The sequence below is a fragment of the Juglans microcarpa x Juglans regia genome, chromosome 2S (genome assembly GCF_004785595.1).
Source record: "Juglans microcarpa x Juglans regia isolate MS1-56 chromosome 2S, Jm3101_v1.0, whole genome shotgun sequence".
Taxonomy (NCBI): Eukaryota; Viridiplantae; Streptophyta; class Magnoliopsida; order Fagales; family Juglandaceae; genus Juglans; species Juglans microcarpa x Juglans regia.
This window is the reverse complement of record NC_054597.1, coordinates 30371103-30395944: the sequence shown is the minus strand read 5'-3', so window position 1 is coordinate 30395944 and position 24842 is coordinate 30371103. Positions and strand designations below refer to the sequence as shown.

The following is a 24842-nucleotide window of genomic DNA, read 5'->3' as shown; positions in this document are numbered from 1 at the left end:
AGCCTCCGACATTATTAATAAAGGAAAAATTATTTTATATATAAGGATCGATTTATCTTCTTATCACTTTTTTTTTATTTTATAATGTATTTGAATTTGAATTTTTTTATTATTTTATTTTAAGTATTTTTTTAACATTCTTAATTATTAAAAAAATTTAAAAAAATATAAAACTTTATTAATAGTCAAACTGTTAAGTAAAAAAAATTTTAAAAACAAAAATAATAATAAATAAATGATAAGAAGTAGTAAATCTATTAAAAAAATGATAATTAATTATTCGTTATTAAATATTTTCTACAATATTTTATGAGTACTGCGTAGGATCCCAATTTTGGATTGACATTTGATTACTTTTTTCTTTTTAATTTAATAATTAAGTACTTCTTAATGTTATTGTGAATCTTTATTTTTTTAATTTTTTAAGAATATAGAAAAATGAATAAATATATATATATATATATATATATATATATATATATATATATATAAAAGGCATTTAGCCTTCTCGATGGATAGTGTCTCGGGAGCTGGTGGCTCTTGCACTGCCCATATTTTATTGAGAGTGAGGGCCAATATTTTTTGTAAATGTTTTGTTATATATCAGTCATTATCCAATTCTAAACTTGATATTTTTTTTTTAATTTTATGTTAAATCTATCACCTTCGCTCTTTCTCTCTCATCAAGCTATCTCTCTTCGACCTCTCTCTCTCATCAAACCCCTCCTTTCTCTCTCCTCATGCTCTCTCTCAAGTTCTCTCTCACTCCTTAACCTCTCTCTCATCGAGAGTTTGAGGAGAGTGAGGGCCAACAATTAAGTGCATACATATTGTTAATATATTTTTTTATGTATCGGATATATTTCTCTTTTATTCAGTAGTATATTGAATTTAATTTACCCATAAAAAATACCATTGATGGAAGATTGAATTGCCACTATAATTGTATGGGTAGAAGATAACTAGCGCTAAATATCGATATTATCATTATTCGAAACAATTGTCAATAGATATGCTTTATGTGAATATATAACAATTAATTTCGCCCTATTTTTCTAAAGAATAATTATATTTGAGGACGATTATATTACACACTCTTCATGCGAAATAATTTGTTATGTAAAATAAATTTTAAAATTTAGATTTTAAATGTTAAATTATTTCATATAAATAATGTGTGGTATAAAATTCTCTAAATAGTATTATTTTTTTTCGAAATATTCCCCATACAATATCTCATGCATGATGCATGCCAATAGAAGTTTCCGATGGAAAATTAGAAAATTCCAAGGGACTCTGCGCTCACATACATACATATATATATATATTTATATATATGATTCGCATATCCAAATTCTAAAGTCGGCAGTGTAGACGCACGAAGGCGTGTAGATAGATAAAAACAAAAACGAAGATAAAAAGGCATTCTAAAGGAAAGAAAAATGTGAAGATACTTGCAGGCTGATGACAGGGGGGGTTTGGATGCATACATTTACAATGACAGACGAGTCTGCAGAGAAAATCACACAAGTAACGACACCTATATGCATCCCTTTTTTAATAAACTGTGGGAAAGTCTGGTCCTGTTTCGTAGCAAAAAGTGTGGGCAACTCAAGAATACATCTTTATATTTTTAGTATTTATATTTGCATTTCGAACGCATGTGGGCGGTAAGAAACAAGATTTAAATATATGAAGAATTTTACTTATCAGTCATTATTCACTTTCACACCTTGCACTTATATATATATATATATATATATATATTTTTTTTTTTTATAAAGTGTGGGTATTTTTTATAGGGCGTAGAGTGTATAGTAGTGAATAATGATTTATGAAAAAAAAAATTTATATTACTTTTTTTCCTATAAATCATGTTTATGTCAACAGAAAAAAAAAAGTATCGTTTGGTTCTTAAATCCATCTCAACTCATAACTATAATTTTTACAAATTTCAATACAAAATATAATAAATAATTTAATTTTTTTAAATTATAAAATAATAAAATATTAAAAATAATATTTTATTATCTCAACTCAATTCAATTCAATTTGAAAGCCTAAAATTAGCAAACGAAGATCGCTTTCAAGAGAATTCTCAACGATGCTCAATGAACACCGGGTAACATCACCCTCAGTCGTCCCCGATTTAAACACGAACAAAAAGACGGGCCGGGCACCATAACACTTTGTAACACAAGTCAGTACAACCGAGTCTATGCTCACCTTGGTTGACCACGTATTTCTATTCACCAACGTAAGTTCTAGGATACATCTGATTCTGTAGACTATCACCGCCATTGCCAATTTACCTTCTCTGTGTGAATCTCCATCTAGGCCCCAAACTCTTAGCATTGGGGTTTGGGCCCAGATGTGGTGAGTTTGGACTTTGAGGCGGTCAGGTGATATATGTCTTCTTAGACCATTAGACGAACTGAAGAATATCATTCAGAGAAAGAAAAAAAAAAAAAAAAAAAAAAAACATTGGAACTGAAGAATATCATATGAATGTTCAGCGTAAACGATGAAAACTTCAAAGTAAACTTAAATGGAAAATCATGAAAACTCGTGCGTAGAAAAAGATAGAGCTTGAAGAAAATAAAGAAAATCTTAAAAGACCTCACAGGGAAAAGAGAGCAAGATTACATGCTATGAGTTTTTTTTTTTTTTTTAAATATATATATATATATATAAATTTTTAATTTAAAAAATAGGGTCAGAATTTTGAGTTTTTCAGAAAAATTAGATATATTTAAAAAGACTCGGTATTAGGTATTGAAATTTTTAATTTTTTATAATGATGATTATTGTAATTTCTTTTTATAGTTAATGGGAGATTGTTTGAAAATTCTTAAGAGGATAATAACATTATTTATTAATTGAAAAAAAAAAAACAAGTTTTTAATTCTACCCCAAAAAAAATTGCCTTCCCTTAAATCCGCCGCTGTAATGTACAAGAGAAATGCACGTCACGACACAGCCCATTTAAAGCTACCCCATGGACCCCATAGTACATGCTATGAGAAATTATTATTATTATTATTATTTCCTGATTAATCATTTGGATATCTCTCGATCAATTCATTTAGGTCTGGTTTAGTTATATAGACTAAATCACTTCATTTTATTTTATATAATTATTATAATTTTTTTAAACTTTCATACAAAATATAATAAATAATTTAATTTTTTCAAATTTTAAAATATAAATAATATTAAAAAAATTATATTTTAATAATATTTTATTCAACTTTTATTTCGTCTCATCTTATTTTATTTGTGCAATCAAACAAGGCCTTTATACTCGGCTTGCTTGATTAGTTACGTGTTTCTCTCATCTTGAATTTTGTTACATATATATTTAGGGGTGAGATTCGGCCGGTCCGGATCGGAGAAATCGACCGGACCGAACCAAATTATATAGGACCGAATGAATTCAGTCCGATCCCTAGTCCAAGGTTTTTTCACCCCAGACTGGACCGGACCGGACCGGACCGAATGAAAATTAAAAAAAATATATAAATATACGTTATTATTTATATAAATAATTTTATATAAATAATTATTAATATATCACAATATTACATAAGTATTATATTCTTTAATGTATAACTATAATATATAGTACTAGTATACATTAATATATTAATATATTATAAGAGTTAACTTAATATGTTAGTATTAAATCACTATAACAACTAACTACATAGAGTATTATTTAATATAGTAGTGTATTGCCAATTTATCACTAACATATAGTATATTAGTACTGAATAAATCTTCACAACCTCCCCACACTCTACACTCCACATTTTTTTTTAATTTTTATTATTTTTTCTTTTATCAAATATTTATTATATAAATAATGAATAGAAAATTTGAAATAATTTAAAAAGAATAAACTAAAAAAATTATTAAAAAATTAAAAAAAAATATGGAGTGTGGAGTGTGGTGAAGGTTGTGTAGCAAAACTCGTTTAGTACTACTACTAGTATAGTTATTAGTTATAGTATTGGTACTAAGTCTATAACTATATATATTTAGATCAATGTGTTATTATATTCTTTAATGTATAACTATAATATATAATACTAGTATATATTAATAATTGTACAATTTATTATGTAATTTTCATTTAATAAGTCACTTAATTTTAATTTAGTCTTTTAAATAAAATTTTTTTATTAATCGATTTTTTTAATCATGTAATTTAATTAGAAATAAATTTAATTTTATAAAAATTGACCTTCTTTTGATTGATTTTATTTTTAATTAAATTACATCATTACGTTAGTTGATTGAATTTATTTTCTTCTAGATTATGCAAGCAGACCATGTTTTGGAATTTTTAATCTACATTGAAATAGCAAAAAGGAAAAAAAGTAACTAGGTAGTAAAATAATAGTAAAGAATATGTAAGGGTATCATTACTCTATATTTATTAAGGAAAGGAAAAATTTAATTGTAAGCGATTCTGCGTACTAATACGCGCACACATTCAATATGATTGGTCAGAAAGTAGATTTTATTGAAAACAATGCTAATTTGAATTTAGAATATGAAGAAAATAATATTAATACGCAGATTGGTATGCAAACTTACTTGTACATAGCAAAACTCGAAAAAGAAATTGACTTGTACGGTCTGAGGGCACAAATTTCGCAGAGGCTCTTGAAAAAAAGCTAGGCATATCTAATACCTAAATGAAAAAACTTTGTTTTTTATTTTATTTTATGATAGATCCTATATACTTTTAAATAGATTGTATCAGATTTGCACAATCTAAGACTATATCTAATAGTATTCATTTACCTACAAGGCCTAGTTGTGGGGAGCGGTAGTGTTATGAAATTCTGACATAAGATACACTTATGATCAGGTGGGTTAAAGAGCCAATTATTTTGCATGGTTTTGTTGTATCATGAATGTGTTTCTCATGGTCGGTTAGAATTTCTTAAGCTTGAAGTTCTAAGAATCCTTGTGTGTCAAACCTTCCTTAACGCGTTTAATCTCCATCATTGCCCTATAGTGCAACCTGCCATTATTATGCCTTTCTCTCCATAATTGTCTCCATTTTCTCGATAGTTGATGAGAATTTATATCCAGTTTCTCAGGAAACATGCTTTTCCTTAAAATCATTCATTCTGTGTTTCGCATGCATCCTCTACATTTCTTGTGTGAGATTTGTAGGAGCTAGCATATGTTCAATGTCCACTTGTACTGAGATATGTGCTTTCCAATTTTCATCATTAAGCTTGCTTAGTGCCTACAAATCTAGAGAGTTCAAGGAAGAAAATTGTATTTGGTATTCTTTTAGTATTCCTGCCACCGGTTTATAAGCTCAAGAATGTAAATTATTTATACAGTTATATGCGTGTAAATTCGGAGAAGTTATTTAAAAAAAAAGATGAACAAATATGAGATCTATATGTAAAAGTTTATTTTTTAATAATTTATCTTTTATTTTTTTTTAAATATGCGGAATTATTTGCATACTGATTTGGGGAGTAAGATGATATGAGAATTTTGTGAATAGTAGTGAGATATTTTGAGTTAAGTATTTTTTGGATTTTGAGATAGGAGAGAGAAAAAATTGAATAAAAAATATTATAAAGTTAAAATATTGGACGAATATAGTTTTATAATATTATTTTTATTTGAAAATTTGAAAAAGTTGAAATTATTTTTTATTTTTTATTTAAAAATTTGAAAAAATTGTAATGATTACTTTAAAAATTTTATATTTGAATTAGCGTATCACTACCCATTTACTACTTACATATAATTGAAATTTTTTTTATTTTATTATTATTTTCTTTTAAGTATTTTTTTAACATACTTAATCATTAAGAAAAAAATTAAAATATATATATATATAATTTTACTAATAGTCACTTCCTTAATCATTAAGTAAAATAAAAGAATTTTAAAAAATTAAATACAAAAAGAGTAATAAATAGATAGTAGGAGAGTAGGAACCCTATCATTTTCCTTTGAATTATGTTTGGAAATAAAATGAAATAAGATTAGATGAGAATTTTATATCTCATCCGAGGCACCAAACAAGCCATTTACTATATATATAGCTTTCGTTGTTAAAATAACCTACTTTGTTTGCATTCAAAATCTAGCTCAACTCATCTCATTTCATCATTATAAATTTTTTAAATTTTCACACAAAATATAATAAATAATTCAACTTTTATTCTACTATTTACAAACCATCTCAATTCATTTCAATTCATCTTTAAATCCAAAACACTCTGTCACCGTTATCATGGCTGCCATATGATTATGGGGGCGTCTTAGGTCTACCCTCCACCCTCTTGTGGAAAATGGTCAAATCAATCTTGGTAGGGCAAAAGAGCACTCGAGGTTGATGGCGGATAGACCCACTCTCCTTGGCAAAGTGAGCGATGAGGGTAGTGGCCGGCACACCCAAAACACAAAACACGCATTGCTTGAAGTTGGTTCATGCAGCGAAGGTTGGAGAAGATCAAGGTGGAAGCCTCCCTCGAGATGAGTAGATTGTGAATTACCCCTCCACACCCACCAACACGACAACCCTCAGGAAGTGGAATTATTATATATATATAATATATATATATATGAAAGAATAAATTATTTCTTATTTTTGAAAATTAACAAAATAACCAATGTGGCTTGTTTGGAAAAAAGTTTTCATCTCATCTCTTTTTCAAACATCACTCAATTGATATAAATATTTTCAAACTAATTATTATAACTTTTTCAAATTAATTATTACAACCTTTCCAAATTTTTAAATAAAAATAATATTAAAAAAAATTATATTCTAACAATATTTTAACTTTATAATATTTTTTATTCAATTTTTTTCTCTCATTTCCTAAAATTCTGTAAAACATTAAAGTCAAACTATCTCATTACTATTTACAAACTATCTTATTACTATTTACAAAATTTTCATTTCTTCTTACCGCTCAAATGTAAACATGCACCAAGTGTAAAACAAATTAGAGCTTCTGTTGTTTTGTTTTATACAGTGCTATCTGATTAATATTGGCTTATATCCATTAATTTTTTTTATTTGCTTTGTTAAAAGGTGAATATCTATTTAATTATTCACTAAAATTATCTTGTTGTCTATTTGCTCCATTTAATCAATGAAGCAGATTGCATGTACTCTTAGTTTAAAGAGTTGTTCTATTATTAAATCAGTGTTTAGAGTACATCATTCACATTACTTAAATGGTAAGATTTGATTTATAAAATTTAAATTTTAAAATTTATCTATTAAATAAAATTATGTCATATAGATATTTTATTATGTAAATTTTATACACCGATTTGATAATATAATTTTTGAATTTCCATGATACACCTACAACTTTAAGCTTATAAGACACCGAGCTGAAACTTTTGTGAACACAATAAATTAAGAATTAATCTATCCATAAATTACTATTCACTATCCCACGTCTTATAAAAAAAAAAAGAAAAAAAAAAAGAAAAAGAAAGGTTGTTAGGTGTATAACGGAAGCATCATCAAATCAAGCAACAAAAGAGATTGCAGATTCTTAGCCTCAATTCAAGGATGCAACAGCTACTACTTTCTATGTTTATAATCTGTAACCGTTAGCCTTAATTCTAGGATACTTACTTAGAATAGCTCTTGTAAACGTGTATTTATTTTCCATACAACTTCTTGTAATCTGTGTGTGCAATATTTTTCAAAACAGAGCAGTAATTGAAAAGTGTGAATTTTTCAAATCTCGTCAAGGTATGGGGTGTGGGGTGAATAGGGTCTGATGTATAATAAAACTCATAAATTAATGACTAGAATTTATTTCTCGAGAAAAATAATAAACACACATCACTTTTCGCAATACATTACACAACCATGTTTTAAAATAAATGATATTTTAGTAAAATATTTTATAAAAGTAATATTATTTTATAAAAATACCTCCATTTTAAAATATGTATTGTAAATTATGTTATGAAATGTGTTATGTAAATATTATTACTCATTCTTCACACCTTCAAGAAATATTGGTCCCACCAAATAAAAAATGGGGCGAAGCCAACGAAGTCCTTTTCACGTTTTTGCTCTTTTCTTGCTTAATGAATTTGCACTATTTTGAAAGGGAGCTTTCAACAACCACGAATTAACTTTTGAATCCTGTGGCTAAGTGTCTCCCTGTCCCTGTCTAATTATATTCGTGCGTAGTTTCTAGGAAGATTGAACCCCAAATGTTGTCAAGAATGACGCAGTTTCTTGTTTGGAAGATTTTATATTAACATATATATATATATATATATATATATAATTAGAGCTCAATTAAAAGAAAAAACTTATGAAAAAAAACTTCAATTTAAAATGAATAACTATGTTTTCTTATGAATGGTGTTTCGTTTAGAGAAAGTCTTTTTTTGAAAACTAAATTCATTTTTTGACAACTAAAAAGGCATTTTAGAAATTTTTTTTATTGAAAATTCTTAGCTGTCCTCTTTTGATTTAGGAGATGTCTCATCTCATCTTATATAATCATTATAACTTGTTCAAACTTTCACACAAAATATAATAAACAATTCAACACTTTCAAGTCTCAAAACAAAAATAATATTATAATAATATTTTATTTAATTTTCAAATTTTATCTCTTCTCATCTGTGTAACCAAACGAAACCAAGGTTCTATTATAATCTTAAATTCATACTAACCCCCAAAAATTTTCTTAAATATTTTTAGAAGTTTAAATTGAAAGTAGATCCTACAAATGTTATTTATTTTAAATTTTTTTAGAGTTTTTAATCTTTAGATGAAATGTTTTTTTTTTCTTTTGTTATTTCTGTATAATTTTAATTTTTAAAATATGATTTACGTGTATCAAATATTAATTAATGTTGAGCTGACACTTCTTATAATTGACTAACAAAATAGTGACGGAATGATTTATTTGATCAAAGTTAAAAGTATAAAAATTCAAAATAAAAACTTAGCTACTAATCTATTTTAGAGGCAAAAATAAAATTCATGGGCTATTTTAGTAATTAAACATTTTATAAAATTTGCTCTTTTACACAAAACTAGCTTCCTTTTGGCTAATTAAGAGCTAGAAAGTGTAGGAGCGATAAAACTCAATGACCTAGTTTACTAGTTTTGCTTCCTCTCTTATGAAGGATTTATGGATTTCAGCCTAATCTCATTATTTCCACAATATTCTTTTGACCCAAGTACTTCTACAATTTGAGAGACATGCATGCATGGATTCATTTTTCAGACTCCACAATAGTGAATATTGTCCATGAGTCGTGAGCACCCAACTTCATATATAGTGTGATCCACTAAGTCTTTCCAAATTGTAAAAAAATGTCTTAGGATGTAGGGGTGAGTATGTGCATTCTCATCTTATTTTTCCACTTTACATTCATTGTTACAAAATGCCGAGTCAACGAGCTAGCTACCAATGTGTTACATATAAGTGATGTTTCGTTTCCTGCAACCATAAGATTAGGGAGGCTCGGTGTGATGTGGGACACCTTTAATGCCTAAGTCAATGATTTTAGAATGTATAATTTGCTTCATAAATTTTTTCCTCAAGTCCTTTTGCTATGTATATCGATCATTATTTATATATATCACTACAAGAAAAATGGACTTTTATGATTAATTTATTGCAACCAAAAGACTATTCGTAATCAATTTTAATTGTAAATAGTCATTTCGCTGGAATTAACTTGTTACAAAACCCGTTTTTCTTGTAGTGTATGATAAATATCCTCTTTTGGTTAGGCTTGTCCTCCAGCGTGATTCCTTTGTCCACGCGAGTTAATAAATGTATCGGAGACATTAATGTAGTGGGCAAATATCGTGAGCAAGTATCACGCTGGAGGTCATTGACTATCCTTACCGTCCGTTATGTGATTAAGTCCTTGTTAAGATCAACAGATGAATTTGAATTTTGTATTTATGTATTTTGGCAATTGCGATATTTTTTGACGGCTACTAGGATTGATTTATCGGACTTAGTGAGATTCAGTTTTATAGTCCCACTATATATATATATATATATGTATGTATCATTTCGATTGCGTATTATTGGTTTTGTTCCATACAATGTTCCCACTTAATTATTGGTTTTATTTTCCGATTGCGTATGAAGATGGAATACATTAATTGTGGATTTATGTGGGAAATAAATCCAAGCTATAAACCCAATTAAATGAAAGGGTTATCCGTTTAGACTTGAGTGCTGAAAAAAATGAAACAAGGAATTTTAAGTGACTTGCACTAACTTAAATGAAAAAATGTCAAACTCCACAAATCTTGAAGATAAGAGGTTGAAAATAGGATCGTTGTCTGAATTTGAAAACATATATAAGAATTAGAAAAAGTCTTCTTGCAAGTGAATTCGCGCATCAAATCACGCACTGATATTGACATGTAAGACATCTGTTTAATGAAACGGTATAAATTGAGATGAAACTGATTTTCATGAGATAGAAGACCTTCTTCTTATCTCAATTTTTTTTTCTTTTATTTTTCTTTTCAATAAAAAAAAATTATGTCAGTACTGTTTGTACCTAGTAAAGCTCAATTAATTAACTTAGGAAGATCTGATAAATCCAAAAAGTGTAGAGCTATCTCTCAACCATTAATTCATCAATTCAGTTGAGATTTGACTAACAATATAAAAAGTATCGTTCTACGAATTGAATTTCTTGAAGCGACTACTTTTCTTTTTGGACAACAGGCGATATTCACCCATAGTTGAAACGCCCCCAGATGATTACTTTTCTTAATTTCTTATGACATAATAAGTGGAAGCTCCAATTATATATCTAATAATTTTGAGCGCAGATAGATGAGTTGTAATTGTAAATTATACTCCTTTCCTATATATATGGAAAATTATAAAGCTATCGAGGATGTATGTGTACCGACACTACAAGAAAAATAAATTTTTGTAATTATTTAATTGTGATGAAAAGATTATTTGTGATTAAAACAGATTATTTTGACTGTAAATAGTCATTTTATTAGAATTAATTGATCATAAATAAATAATTTTTTTATAGTACGAGAATTTCTACCGATTTTATTATTATTATTATTTTTTACTTAATGGTTTAAATATATATATATATATATATATATATATATATATATATATATATATATATTGTGCAAACTGCACTATCGATAGAAAGACTCGGTAGCCTTTTTCGGTGGACGAGCAGCATCCTTCCTATTTCGCTTATAGAAAAATATTTTAGTCATAAAATAATTACATAAAAATAAATTTATAAATTGATGTGGTACGTCAAATTATAAAATTATTTTTATTATAAAATAGATCTAATAAATTCTAAGAAATCATATTAATTTGTAAGTTTACTTTGTATAATATTTTTGTGTCTTTAACAATCTAAAAAAAAAAAAGAAATAATTATATTTAAAGACATTTACACTACCGGCCTTGAAGCAAAACTTCAATAAAAAATAAAGGAAAATAATAAGGTTATTACCTTCTTACTACTCATTTACTACTCATTTTATATTTGATTTTTTTAATTTTTAATTTTATTTAATGGTTACGGAAGTGATTATTAATAAAATTATATATTTTTTTAATTTTTTCTTAATAGTTAAGGATGTTAAAAAAATACTTAAAAGAAAATGATAAAAAAATAAAAAACTTGAAATAAATTATTAGTAACAAATAGATAGTAATATGATAGTAACCACTACCCAAAAATAAATGTCACCCCACATTCCCAATGGAATAATGTATTTAATGCCATAATGGGGAGCATTATAACTAAGTTATTTCTCTCAAAAGTCAACACTAGGGCAGTTTGTTGAATTTCCTGTGCGTATGGTTTTCGGAATTCCATGGGCTTGGATAGCTCCAGGGAGATTACGATCGGTTTGGATAATGTGTTAAAATGAGATGAGTTAAGATAAAAATTAAAAATTAAATAAAATATTATTAGAATGTTATTTTTTAATACTATTATTGATTTGAAATTTGAAAAGTTGAATTGTTTATTATATTTTGTATGAAAATTAGGTAAAGTTGTAATGATGAGATGAAATAATTCTTGTATCCAAACGGACTTTGTGTTTAGTTATTGAACTAAACTCAACTCATCTCAAACTAATCATTAATGTGATCTATTACTTTTTCAACTTCTTATGAAAAAGTTAAACTCATCTCAATCAAAAAAGTTAAACATATTTCAATGAGATCTATAAAATAATATTATTCATAACTCAATTCATCTCAACATCTAAAGGTAGTCTTGCTATGTTTGGTAAATGAAGTAGTTTACTATTATTCACAAATAGTTTACTAATATTCATAAACTATTAATTACTATTTATAAATCATTTGAGATCATTTCAGTATCCAAACGTAAGGTGATAAGACATGCAGTGTGGGGAGGGAGACTCATCCATCTTGCATTTATTTCTTCAAAATTAAGATTTAGATAGAGAGATAGATATGGATTTAGATCTTATGTAGAGTTTTTATATGAATTATAAGGCATAGAGTTGAAGAGAGATAAATAAATTAAAATATATCTTACAATATTTATTGAACATTCAATAACAATGTCTTGCTAAAACTTGCAGGAGTACGTAATTATAAATATTGCATTTTTCTCTCTTGCTAAGTTTTAGGATTCGAGTCATGAGTTCAGCTGTAAGAGGTTTAAATATGATAATACAATAAATGAATTTTAGACTCCTAGTAGATGTTAAAGAGTTCATACATTATGTTTATTTCGCTTTCAATTTAAGTTACACAATTATCTCACATATAGATATATTTAAGTCATACGATATATTACACTAGAGTAATTATAATTATTAACAACAATAAATATAGCATCCCCACGTTGTGTTTATATTTTTTCGAATCTAGGTTGTCTCAATTGATTATATTTTTTACCAAATAGATATTACATATCATTATATAAATATATATATATATATATATCTGCGTGTGTGAAGTCATATCAGTTTGTGTATTTACTTTTATAAAATATTTTTATGATGAACTTGGACAATTAAAGAAAAAATCCTAAGCACCTCCTTTCCCTTCCCCTTCTCTCTCTCTCTCTCTCTCTCTCTCATAAAAAATAAAGTTCCTCCTCCTAGTTTTTTTTTTTTTTTTCTTCAAGATCGAAAAAGACAGATCTAAAACTTTACTTTCTGGAAGAGATGTGAGGCACAAATAGATTCACAGGTCGAAAATAGTTCTGAGGAAAGTGGTGGTTTTGCAAACATCACAATGCGTGGTCCTCACGTGCCACCCCTTCCAGCAGCTCTTCTCAACACATGCACTAGATTACTAAACTTACCACCATCAGACCTTTCAGATATGACACTTGTGGCTGAAAAGAGACAAGTGTGTTGCCTTCGTGGGTCCTCACAGATTCTGAAGTCTACGAGAATTGATCCAAACTGTAATCTGTTCTTTTTCGCATCTATCTTACTGTTTTTTTTATAGTTTCCTTATTGTTATTTAAAATAAATAAGAAAAAGAGTTCGTCTCTTAGACGTTTGCTTGTAGAAGTTGAGTCATATTTTTCTATGAAGTGTGAGGTTGAGTTTCTCTTTAGACAAAGAGTGTTATTTTTTTGATGTTTGTCTGTAAAGAGTATCAGCAATAGTGAAGACCAGACTAGTTATAAAAGAAAATAATGGACTGTTGGAACTTCAAATGCATTATTTTGGTTTATGATCATGTCTTGTTTGATATGAGGATATCCCAGAATGTATTCGATCATGAATGTAAATTTCTATAATCAATAAATGACGACAATTTCCCTTTTATATATATATATATATATATATATATATATATATGGTCGTAGAACTTGTCTTTCGATATTATTATTTCTTATGGTGTCAACTCGTGAAATATTATAAAACCATGAATCACTTTCTTTGAAAGACAGGATTATAATGGCCAGCGGAGTTGAGAATCTATTTTTGAGGAGGCGAATATATACATAATAATATTTCTTTACATAAAACACATCTTTTATATAATAATAATTCAAAAGGAATACAATTAAACATAACTGAAGATGGGAAAAAAAAAATATCTAACATATTCATCAACCTATAAGGCACATTGTTACATGCCCTTTAGTTTAAATAAGAGATAAACTCTTTATCTCATTAGATAGGCCGATTAGGAGTATATAATCAACTATTTGTTATCCCATATATGTGTATTGGGTTAATCTATGACTTTTACCTCTATTCCAACATGTTATCATTATTAATAAAATTAATCAGGATAATTATTTTCACAAAAACAACGTTTAACGTTGTAAGGTATGGTAGGACTCCATTAAAAATTTTAAGAGGTCTAGGGTTATCTTGAAGAGAAATGATATTTATAGTCCTGAGTATGCAAGAGATCCGTTTGAAAAATAACTAATTTTTTAATAATAAATCTCATTCTTTTTTAAAACGATTGTGCGGTGCTTACACACTCTATCAATCTCTAACATTACTCTACCAATTTGCCAATTTGTTAAGCACAAGCACGTGACATGCACATATTATACTTGTAATAAATCATGAATTACAAAGTATATTTTCTCTCTTCAACAAAAGAACTTAAAATTTCCATTCAAAATTATAATTGTGAAAAAAAAAAAAAAAACAAAAGAGGTTGAACGAAAAAAGAAACAATAAGCTCACATTCGGTCTTTAATATAAAATATTACTATTATAAAAAGTTCAAGCTGACTCATGTTTAAGTAAAAATAGGGCTCTTATAAGTATAGGATGTGCATGACTGGTGCAATCCCTTTAAGAAAAAGTACGACATGCCATAAAAAATATATATATTTTTTTTAAATGAGTCTTACTTTTTTTTATAAAGGGCATACACAGAATTTACACACTTTAAACCTACCCATATCATTAAAAAAAAGAATCAAATTCGACCACTCAGCAGTCATTCGAGCTCGACTACACAATCTTGAAAGAGATTACAACGGTACATTTTTCACACAAACTATTATCAGTAATGTCCTTAATTAAGAATGTAGAGCACTCTACTAAACCCAACCCTCCCTAGTCTCTTATGTAAAAAAAAAAAAAGAAAAAGAAAAATTCCCAAGTCAGTACGTAGAGTACACTATTTACATCATTTAAATGATAAAATTTGATTTGATTCTTTATTGGATGATTGTTTATTATCTAATGGTAATAAATATGACACTTCTTATATAGTAAAATGATAGTATAGTGTATACAATCTTTCCATAGTTATATATTTGCATATTTCTATAAGATGTTTTTTTTTGAAAGTGGGACTCGTAGAAAATGCATGGGGCAATTACATATAAATCCGACTTTAGTGTTGCTCCTGCTCAATATGAGATGGGACAATATATGTTTTATTCTTTGTATATACAAGTGTTAAAGTCACAACTTGTTTAAAAAATCAAACACTAATGAGTATATGTAAATTTAATTATTTAATTTATATTCTAACACTCTCGGCCTTCATGTGTGGATTGAAGTCAGGGTTTAAATTTAGGACAAATTACCACTTCTTCTAAAAACTTAAACTCATAGGATTAAATAAATTTTATCATTTGGTTTATATTTAACAACAAAAGGTTTAGGCCTTGTTTGTCTCGTTGATATTTAACTTCTTTAAGGTCATGTTTGGATATTGAGATGATTTCAACCCATCTCATCTCATTTGGTTTTATCTTAACATCCAAATATTACTCAAATACAAACACTTTTCAATTTTAGATTTTCTCTTTTTTATCTAATTCATTACAAAATTCTCTAACTTCCAAATAAAATATAAAAACTAATTCAATTTTTTAAAATCTCAAAACAAAAATAATATGCAAAAATTATGTTCTAATAATATTTTAACTTTATAATTTTTTATTCAATTTTTTTCTCTCGTTTTCCAAAACTTCATAAAACATCTCAAGTCAAACTATTTCACTATTATTCACATACTATTTTACTATTATTCACAAATTTCTCATCTCATCTCAACATCTAAATGAGGCTTATTCTCTCTATTCTCTCTCCAAATAAAGTGGTTCAATTCAAAAACAAAAGAATACACCATTAAATATTCGTGTAAGATCTGCACGCTCTCGATCGGTAACATTCACATTAATGATATTAAATATTGTAACATCTACATGTTGTGTCTTTTCAAATTTAATCATCCAATTGTGGCATAGAATTGAAGAGCTCAACCGTTAATTAGATATTATTTACAACGTTTGTTTGAGTAATAATATTATAGCGTTAACTTCCACCGTAAAATGAGGATAAAGCTGAAACCTCCCTATCTAGAAATTTAAGTATATTATCATATTAGCATGTGCATGCAGTCCCTTCTGCATTTTAAGCAAAAATATCTCTGATTAAGAGCCGTTATATTCGTAACTTCATTATTTAATGATAATAAATATGTCACATCATATATATTATAATTAAAATAAGATAAAAGTGTGGTGTATAGCGCTACTCATAACTATTAGCGGGTTGAATTGATTTATTTTATTTTATTTTTAATTGTGCCTCGACTCAAATGTAATTTTTTTTTTTCTTTGTAGAAGAAGGAGAGAGTGAGACTGTCTTCTAATGATCTAATCTCTCGGCTATTGTGCCATATATCCTTTCTTTTTTTTTTTTTTTGACGGGGTGCCATATATCCTTTATAGTTTATAGTAAGGATAAAATCGAGTTCTAATTTCAACGAGGTGTTATTGGAACATAAAGAATGACGTGCCTATGCATATAAAGAAAGAATAATGCGCTTATGTTTCTTTAATTTGTCTCTTTATTTTGACTGCTTATACATTTAATTTTTTTTAATTTTTTTCTTTACAAAGTGAGCAGCTGCTGATGACAGAATAGCACCACTCATGAAGAAAAGGAAAAATGTGCTGAAGAATTACGACGTGTTGGAAAAGAAAGGAGAATGTTCAATGATTATAATATGCAATGAAAAACTTTTCCAAAAATTCCCTGAATCTCTTTCAATCCCCTTTTGACTGAAATTTGTGTTTCCTTGTAGAGAGAATAATATGGATTCAAGTCATCCTAGAAATTTAATTTCCTTAAATAGACAAAAAAAAATACTATTGACAATCTTTCTCATTACATTAGTTTTATAATTGTATTGATATGGAAATTTTGAACCTAAATGTCAGTTTTTGCAACTATTTGGTTTTCTTTCTATTTGTTGGTTTTTAATTTTACTTTACCACTTGTAAATTCTGTATATAAAAGTTAGGAATTATTTTATTGCATGGAAAAACGAAAAATAATGTTTTGTTTATCAATAAAAATGCTAAAGAGAATATTTCAAACAACATATACACTTTATAAAAACCATGGTTTGTATCAATCTTTTATGGAAAATGATAGGATTATTATTCTCTTACTATTCATTTACTATTATTTTATTTCATTTTTTTATTAATTTTTTATTTTACTTAATGGTTAAGGAAATGACTATTAGTAAAATTATATATTTTTTTTAATTTTTTTTCTTAATGATTAAAGATGTTAAAAAAATACTTAAAAGAAAATGATAAAAAAAAAAAAAATTCAAATACCGGTTGCAAGGATATCATTATCTATTTTTTATTCTGTATCTTTTTTATTAATCTTATGAACTTTTGCAAAAATATAACAATATTTTGAAACGTATAAATCTATTTACAAGTGTGTTTATTGACAAGTCAAACGTATCATTGATATGGAAGCTTGCCACACCAGCTAAAATAAATAAATAAATATTGATATTATAATTTCTTTTATAAATATAATTATGAGTCATACAATACAATAAGAAGTTTGTTAAATATCAACTTTAAGTAACATCACTCTCTCGAAAAAACAAATAAATTAATCACCTAATCTAACCTTATCAGCCTAACATTATCGTTTCTATATTTACCATATTTAACCAAATTTAATTAAAAGTAATATCTAAGATTTATTTAAAAATAAATTCATCTAGTGGTCTCTGGGAATTTTCCTAAATTCCTAGGATATATTTTTTGAAAAAGGATACTCGTGGTATGTCCAATATTTGTTATTTCTATAATGGAAAATACCAAGGCAGCACTCACCATTTGTTAATCAGGCATGAAATGTGTTACACACACATACACATACATTTATATATATATATATATATATAAAATAAATAATAGCTATAGTTATAAATTATGCAAGCGCCGCACGTTCCTTTTAAAAAAAAAATAAGTAAACATGAGAGCCACATGAAAATATTAATTTTTTAAGAGAAATGATAGTTACAGTCGTGAATGCGCAAGCACCATATATTAATTTTGAAAAAAATGAATAAATATGAGACCTACATAAAAAAAAATTAATAGTAGACACTTCTCTTTTTTAAACCAACTGCATGATAGTTACATTTTTCACGATTGCATATACTATTACTATTTTTTAATATTAGAAAGATCTTGATTTATTTGAAAAATTTCAAGATATTGTTTTAAAACCTGAAATTACCAGATTCTCTTCAAAAGGATCCAAACTAATGAGTCTGACGAAGAACTGGTATTCTAGGCCTACTCCTCTTGATTTACAGTTTGAAGAAAAAGTTTTTCAAAGCCAATCTTCTTACTCGGCTGACAAGGTTTACGAATGGAATATTGATACTTTCTTTGAACAAGAGATCATAAATACCATGAGTAAAATGTCTCTTGTAGTAAATATTTATGTGAACAACAATATCAGATAACCTGATATTGTTAAGATTTTAACACAAGGATTTTTTATTGTTTTAAGAAACTGATGAGATAAACACCTAACTAGAAATGTTAAAGAAATCATTCAGAATGTTGTCAAGTGTAATAACGAAGAAGAAGTACACTAGGCATGCACAATCATTCTATCCAGCATTACACTTGATATAAATTAAAGCTAGAAAATAAACTAGAAGTTATTGCGGGAGAGAGTCCGAGAGGGCGTAGACACTGACAGATTATAACTGGTTATTCGGAACGTCCTCGCCGATAAACAGAGGCGTGTGTTCTCTCTATGGTCGGCAATGGAGGCTTCCATAAGTAGAGGGGTCTTTCGGGTTTCGATGTGCGGCCAAGAAGAGATTGAACAGTTTTCAAGGGATGGTAGCCATTACAGTCTCTCTACGGGTATTCTGCCGTCTCTCGGAGCAAGAAGTACTCGCACAGTCAAGCTCAGGAGTTTCATTATATCGCCATATGATGGCCGTTACAGGTCCGAAACGATTTCTTTTCTTCGTGTTTTCGTTTTCTGGACTGGTTTCTATTTTGTTTAAATTTTCATATTTCATACTCTGGCCTCCATTATTGTGGAGTGTTGGTTCATGTGCATCATTGTTTTCTCTGGAATGATTATATTGTATTTTTGCATTCCTGTTTCGGGGTTGACGCTGGATTTGTTGAAATTCTGGTTTCCTATTTTGTTCTCTTCCTAAAAATTAATTTATTTAATGCTGGCTGTGCTGGCTGAACTGCTATAATTCGCTTATTTATGCATTTTTTAGTAATGAGAATTTGGAAAAGATAACAATTGAATATTGGTATACTTTGTTTGTAACTAAGAGCATTAACTTTTTTTTTTTTTTTTTTTTAAAAAAAATTTTGCTTCCTGTTCTCTCTATCAGTGCTTATCTTTCTGGATTTTTAATTTTTGTAAGCCGCAGTTTATTTTGATTTGCCCATTGATTTTCCTTTGTCTATATTGTTTTCTCGTCACAAGTCAGACCGGAGCTGCTCCTACTTGGAGTTCTTTCTCTGGTTGCGCCCAATGGAAAAGAGTCTATCTTTTGTAGTTTCTGTCTTTCCTTTTCTTCCTCTAGTTGGAATGCCTATATGTAGATTCTTTTACTTACCTAGCCTCGTGTAGAGAAAGAATAGTTTCAATACCAATTCAAAGGAACTAAATTTCGGATTGGGCAAATTTGTCATGTACAGAGCCGATCCATTTCTGCATAAAGATCTATGATCTTCACTATTTACTTATAGATTGAATTCCACTAGCATTGTGATCCATAACCATACAATAACTCGGAGGAGTTTGACCAGACTCTTGCCATCAACTTAAAATTGACATATTTTTGCTTAGATTAGCTCAGATTAAATTGGTTGTTGCAGGATATGGGAGAATTTTCTTGTTGTACTGGTCGTCTATACCGCTTGGGTATCGCCATTTGAATTTGGATTCCTTGAAAAATCAAAGGAACCTCTCTCCATTAGTGATAACGTGGTCAATGGATTCTTTGCTTTGGATATCATTGTCACCTTCTTTGTAGCATACCTGGACAAAGCATCCTACCTACTAGTCGATGATCCAAAGAAGATAGCATGGAAATATACAAGATCCTGGTTGGTCTTTGATGTCATATCCACAATCCCTTCAGAGCTTGCTCAGAAGATCACTCCTTCACCTATCAGGTCATATGGCTTATTCAACATGCTTCGCCTTTGGCGTCTCCGAAGAGTTAGTGTCTTGTTTTCCAGGTGAATAGGATTTTCATTTTATTAACTGTACTTCCATCCACTGAAAGCAATATGAAAATGAGTTTCTGCGTTGGTCGGTCTTAACTAGGGTTTTATTTTCTCTCAATACAGATTGGAAAAAGATAAGAACTACAATTACTTTTGGGTGCGATGTGCAAAACTTATTTGTGTAAGTTCATTACAACTCTAGAATTATTGGGGTTAAAGAAAAGGGTTTCTCTCCTACTGAACACTATCTTATCAGGATTTGGATTTCCTTACCAGGTTACCCTTTTTGCGGTTCACTGTGCTGGATGTTTCTATTATTTTCTGGCAGCACGTTATCATGACCCCAGGAGGACATGGATTGGAGCATCAATGAATAACTTCCTTCAACAGAGCTTGTGGATCCGCTACGTGACTTCGATCTACTGGTCCATCACTACTCTAACGACTGTTGGCTATGGTGATTTGCATCCTGTGAATACAAGTGAGATGATATTTGACATCTTCTTTATGCTTTTCAACCTTGGGTTGACAGCATATTTGATCGGAAATATGACAAACTTGGTTGTCCATGGGACCAGTCGGACCAGAAAATTTGTGAGTAAATTATTTTCATTGATACTCTGACATACATATAAAAAGCCAGATGGAATTTTGTTTTAAAGCTTGCTAATTTCCGTAGTCATTACTAATACCCTTTCCCTTTTCTTTTTAATTTCATCTCCAGAGGGATACCATTCAAGCTGCCTCAAGTTTCGCACAGAGGAACCAACTGCCTGTACGCTTGCAAGATCAAATGCTTGCACATTTATGTTTGAAGTTCAGAACAGACTCAGAGGGGCTCCAGCAGCAAGAGACTCTTGATTCCCTTCCTAAAGCCATCCACTCAAGCATTTCTCATTATCTTTTCTACAATCTTATGAATAAAGTGTATTTGTTTCAAGGGGTTTCAAATGACTTGCTTTTTCAGCTGGTAAAATCAGGCTCATCTTCTAATCCTCTAAAGCTTCTATGAAGTGAATTCCCTGACCACCCCCCCCCCCCTACTGTTTGGTAAATGCTAACATGTTACTTTTCCCTCTAAATTTTGAAGGTCTCAGAGATGAAAGCTGAGTATTTTCCTCCCAAGGAAGATGTGATCTTGCAGAATGAAGCACCCACAGACTTCTATGTACTTGTCACCGGGGCTGTGGTAATTATTCAATTTATTTATTTCTTCAAATCTTGAAATCCAGAAGTTTTTTTTCTCTAAGTGAAGTTGAATAGAGCTATAATATGGAGTATTATTTTTCTTCCATTGAAATACGACATTTTTTTTTTCAATATTGTTAAATTTAGCAAATAATGGCCTCTGATGTTTTCATCACTCCACAGGATCTAATTGACCATAAAAATGGGGATCAGGCAAGTGTGATCTCTCAAATACTTCTTTAACTTTGGACAGGTGCATCTGGGGTCCAAACATATGTTAGTACTGTGTCCTTGATATACTTTATGCTGACTGACATCATAGCAAATGGTTGCAGATTGTTGGAGAGGCAAAAACTGGTGATGTCTGTGGAGAGATTGGGGTACTTTGTTATAGACCACAGCTATTTACTGTGCGGACCAAGAGGCTGAGCCAGCTACTACGGCTGAACCGTACCACATTCTTAAATATCGTCCAGTCAAATGTTGGAGATGGGACCATAATCATGAATAATCTCCTTCAGGTCTATAAACTAAAACTAACATCATCATTCCTCATCAAGAGGAAACCCTCTTCCTAATTTGATTAGAATTTTTCAAGTTGTCCTTATGATACTTTCCTGTTCTCTGAGTCTTTGATCACAATTTGTGGACGTGACTTTTGTGGAATATGTATCAGAAAAAAGCTAATGTCAGACCCACATGCCTTTTTTCTTGGTGGGCAGCATTTGAAAGACCTAAACGACCCAATAATGTCAGAAGTTTTGGTGGAGACAGAGAACATGCTAACTCGTGGAAGAATGGACCTACCTCTTAGTCTATGCTTTGCAGTTCAAAGGGGAGATGGCTTGTTGTTGCATCAGTTGTTGAAACGGGGCCTTGATCCAAATGAATCAGACAACAATGGAAGGACAGCTCTGGTGCGTGACATGCTTCGCTTCTGCTTCTGATTTTTTTCTCTTCTTAAAACATGAATGCTAATAATTTATTTCCAAATTCCTTCCCCTGTTTATATAAAATCAGCATATAGCAGCTTCCAGAGGAAATGAGAATTGTGTGCTTCTACTACTTGATTATGGAGCTGATCCTAACAGTAGAGGTACCTTCTAGCCCAACACCATGCCCATTCACTCGGTCAATTGTATTTAACTACGTGCTCTTGTTGTAACTGCTTGTGTTCTTTTTCAATCCTTTCTCTGTTCTTAAAAAAATATTTTATCTATACTACATATGTTATGAAAAACTACCGAAATTTGTAAAAGGAACCAAAAGGGGATTCCACAAAACAATGAAGAAGTTTGTAAATGTGATCAAAACAATTTTTGAGAAATATAGAACACAGTTAGTAGAACTAAAATATAGTTAAGTGTCCATATAATTGATTCTTATGTTATAAGTAAAAGAATCTTTATTAAATTTCCAAAGAAGGATCTTATACAAGTCTGTTTTGTTTTTCAACCAATTTGAATGTCTACTGATATCTTTACTGAAGTCAATCCAAATCAGGAATCTTTATCATTCATTTTTAGTAATGCTGTAATAATGTTGCCCCTTGGAAGCATTATTTTTTTCGGAAATTTTAATACTTCAAACTAAGTAATTTGTCTAGTAGTTTAGGTAAATAATGGAGCGACATTTGACTTTTGGATTGCCAGGTGCAATTTATTTGTCACTTGAACTTAGTAACCAAAATTTTCTAATTGTTTGGGTAAATAAGGGAGTAACATGCTGACTTTCATAATGCCAGTGTGCAATTTATTGTCAACTGAACCCTTTTATTAGAATACCAAGAAAGAAAACTCAAATGTATGGATGGACTTTTATGACTTCTACTAAACCAAACACCAGACACCCTTTTTAAGAATGCAATTTCTTCCATTTCATTGGGTTTGTGGAATCAAGGTTATTACCAGGCGTGGGTTAGTGACTCTTAAGTAGGTATAAAGTGATGAATAAGATTTTTTGCATGATGCAGACTCAGACGGGAGTGTGCCACTATGGGAAGCAGTTCTGGGTGGTCATGAACCGGTGATCAAGCTACTCCTAGACAGTTGTGCAAATTTACACTGCGGAGACATTGGTCAATTTGCATGCATTGCTGCTGAGCAAAACAACTTGACCCTGCTTAAGCAAATTATCTGTTATGGAGGAGAAGTCACACATCCTAGGGCAAACGGAACCGGAACCACAGCTCTTCATGTTGCAGTTAGTGAAGCCAACACTGAAATAGTCAAATTCCTTTTAGATCATGGTGCTGATATTGACAAGCCAGACTCTGATGGTTGGACCCCGAGGGCTCTAGCTGACCAGCAAGGACACGAAGACATTAAAATCCTTTTCCAATCTGCTAAAGAGCCTAGAAATCAATCTGTCATTGCGGTTCCTGAGAAGCAGAATCGTGCTCGTTTCGTTGGGAGGTTCACAAGTGAGCCAACAATCCGTCCTTTATCCCTGGAGGGCTCCCTCCAGACTACAACAGATGGACCATGGATCCAGTCCCAGTCCCGTCCAAGGCGCAGGACTAACAAGTTCCACAACTCACTATTTGGCATAATATCTGCTGCCCATGCTGGGGAGGATTGTCTATTCTCTGTTAACCCGATGGTAAGTGCTAAGAACTGCAGAGATGATCCAGCTAGAGTGACAGTTAGTTGTCCGGAAAAGGGAGAAGCTGGTGGAAAGCTTGTGCTACTTCCAAGGAGTTTTGGGGAGTTGCTTGAGATTGGTGCTAAGAAATTTGGGGTCTCGCCGAGTAAAGTCCTAAGCAAAAATGGAGCTGAAATTGATGACATAGAGGCTATAAGAGATGGTGATCATCTTATCTTCGTTGGTTATGTTGAAACTGAAGAATCTAATAGCAAAGACCCTCGACTTAATGGGTGTTTGTAGTACTTCTTGTTCATCTATACGTGGACTCGTCTCTCTTTTTCTACGAACTATTACGTTGAGATCTTGGGTGGAGATGTTGGTCAGAACGCGGTTATCAAGTGATGCGGCGTACAAATCAAATCCGATGCAAAAAATACAGCGATATTGCAGAAACGAAGTCTGTTACAGAAAGAGTAGACAACTCGTGTGCACTACAAAGAATCAAGATTATAGGGGATAAAGAGCTCTCCAAGAGA

General features: G+C 29.9%; 1 protein-coding gene and 1 long non-coding RNA gene across 2 annotated transcripts; one reads left to right on the top strand and one right to left on the bottom strand.

Annotated features, from left to right (window-relative positions):
- Positions 1–10480: 10480 nt before the first annotated feature.
- LOC121252507 lies at positions 10481–23322 on the bottom strand. The gene is made up of 3 exons (XR_005938228.1): positions 23311–23322; positions 18666–18669; positions 10481–10559 (listed from the first exon to the last, which is right to left on the bottom strand). It is a non-coding gene; the product is annotated as an uncharacterized LOC121252507 (long non-coding RNA).
- Positions 18961–24653, top strand: LOC121252500 (potassium channel AKT1-like). Its single transcript, XM_041152193.1, has 11 exons — positions 18961–19279; positions 20179–20544; positions 20656–20713; positions 20809–21126; positions 21257–21502; positions 21623–21721; positions 21904–21933; positions 22056–22241; positions 22443–22637; positions 22741–22816; positions 23693–24653. Exons 1-11 carry the CDS (start codon positions 19092–19094, stop codon positions 24604–24606), a joined length of 2676 nt encoding a protein of 891 aa, XP_041008127.1. The 5' UTR covers positions 18961–19091; the 3' UTR covers positions 24607–24653.
- The last annotated feature ends 189 nt before the right edge of the window (positions 24654–24842 follow it).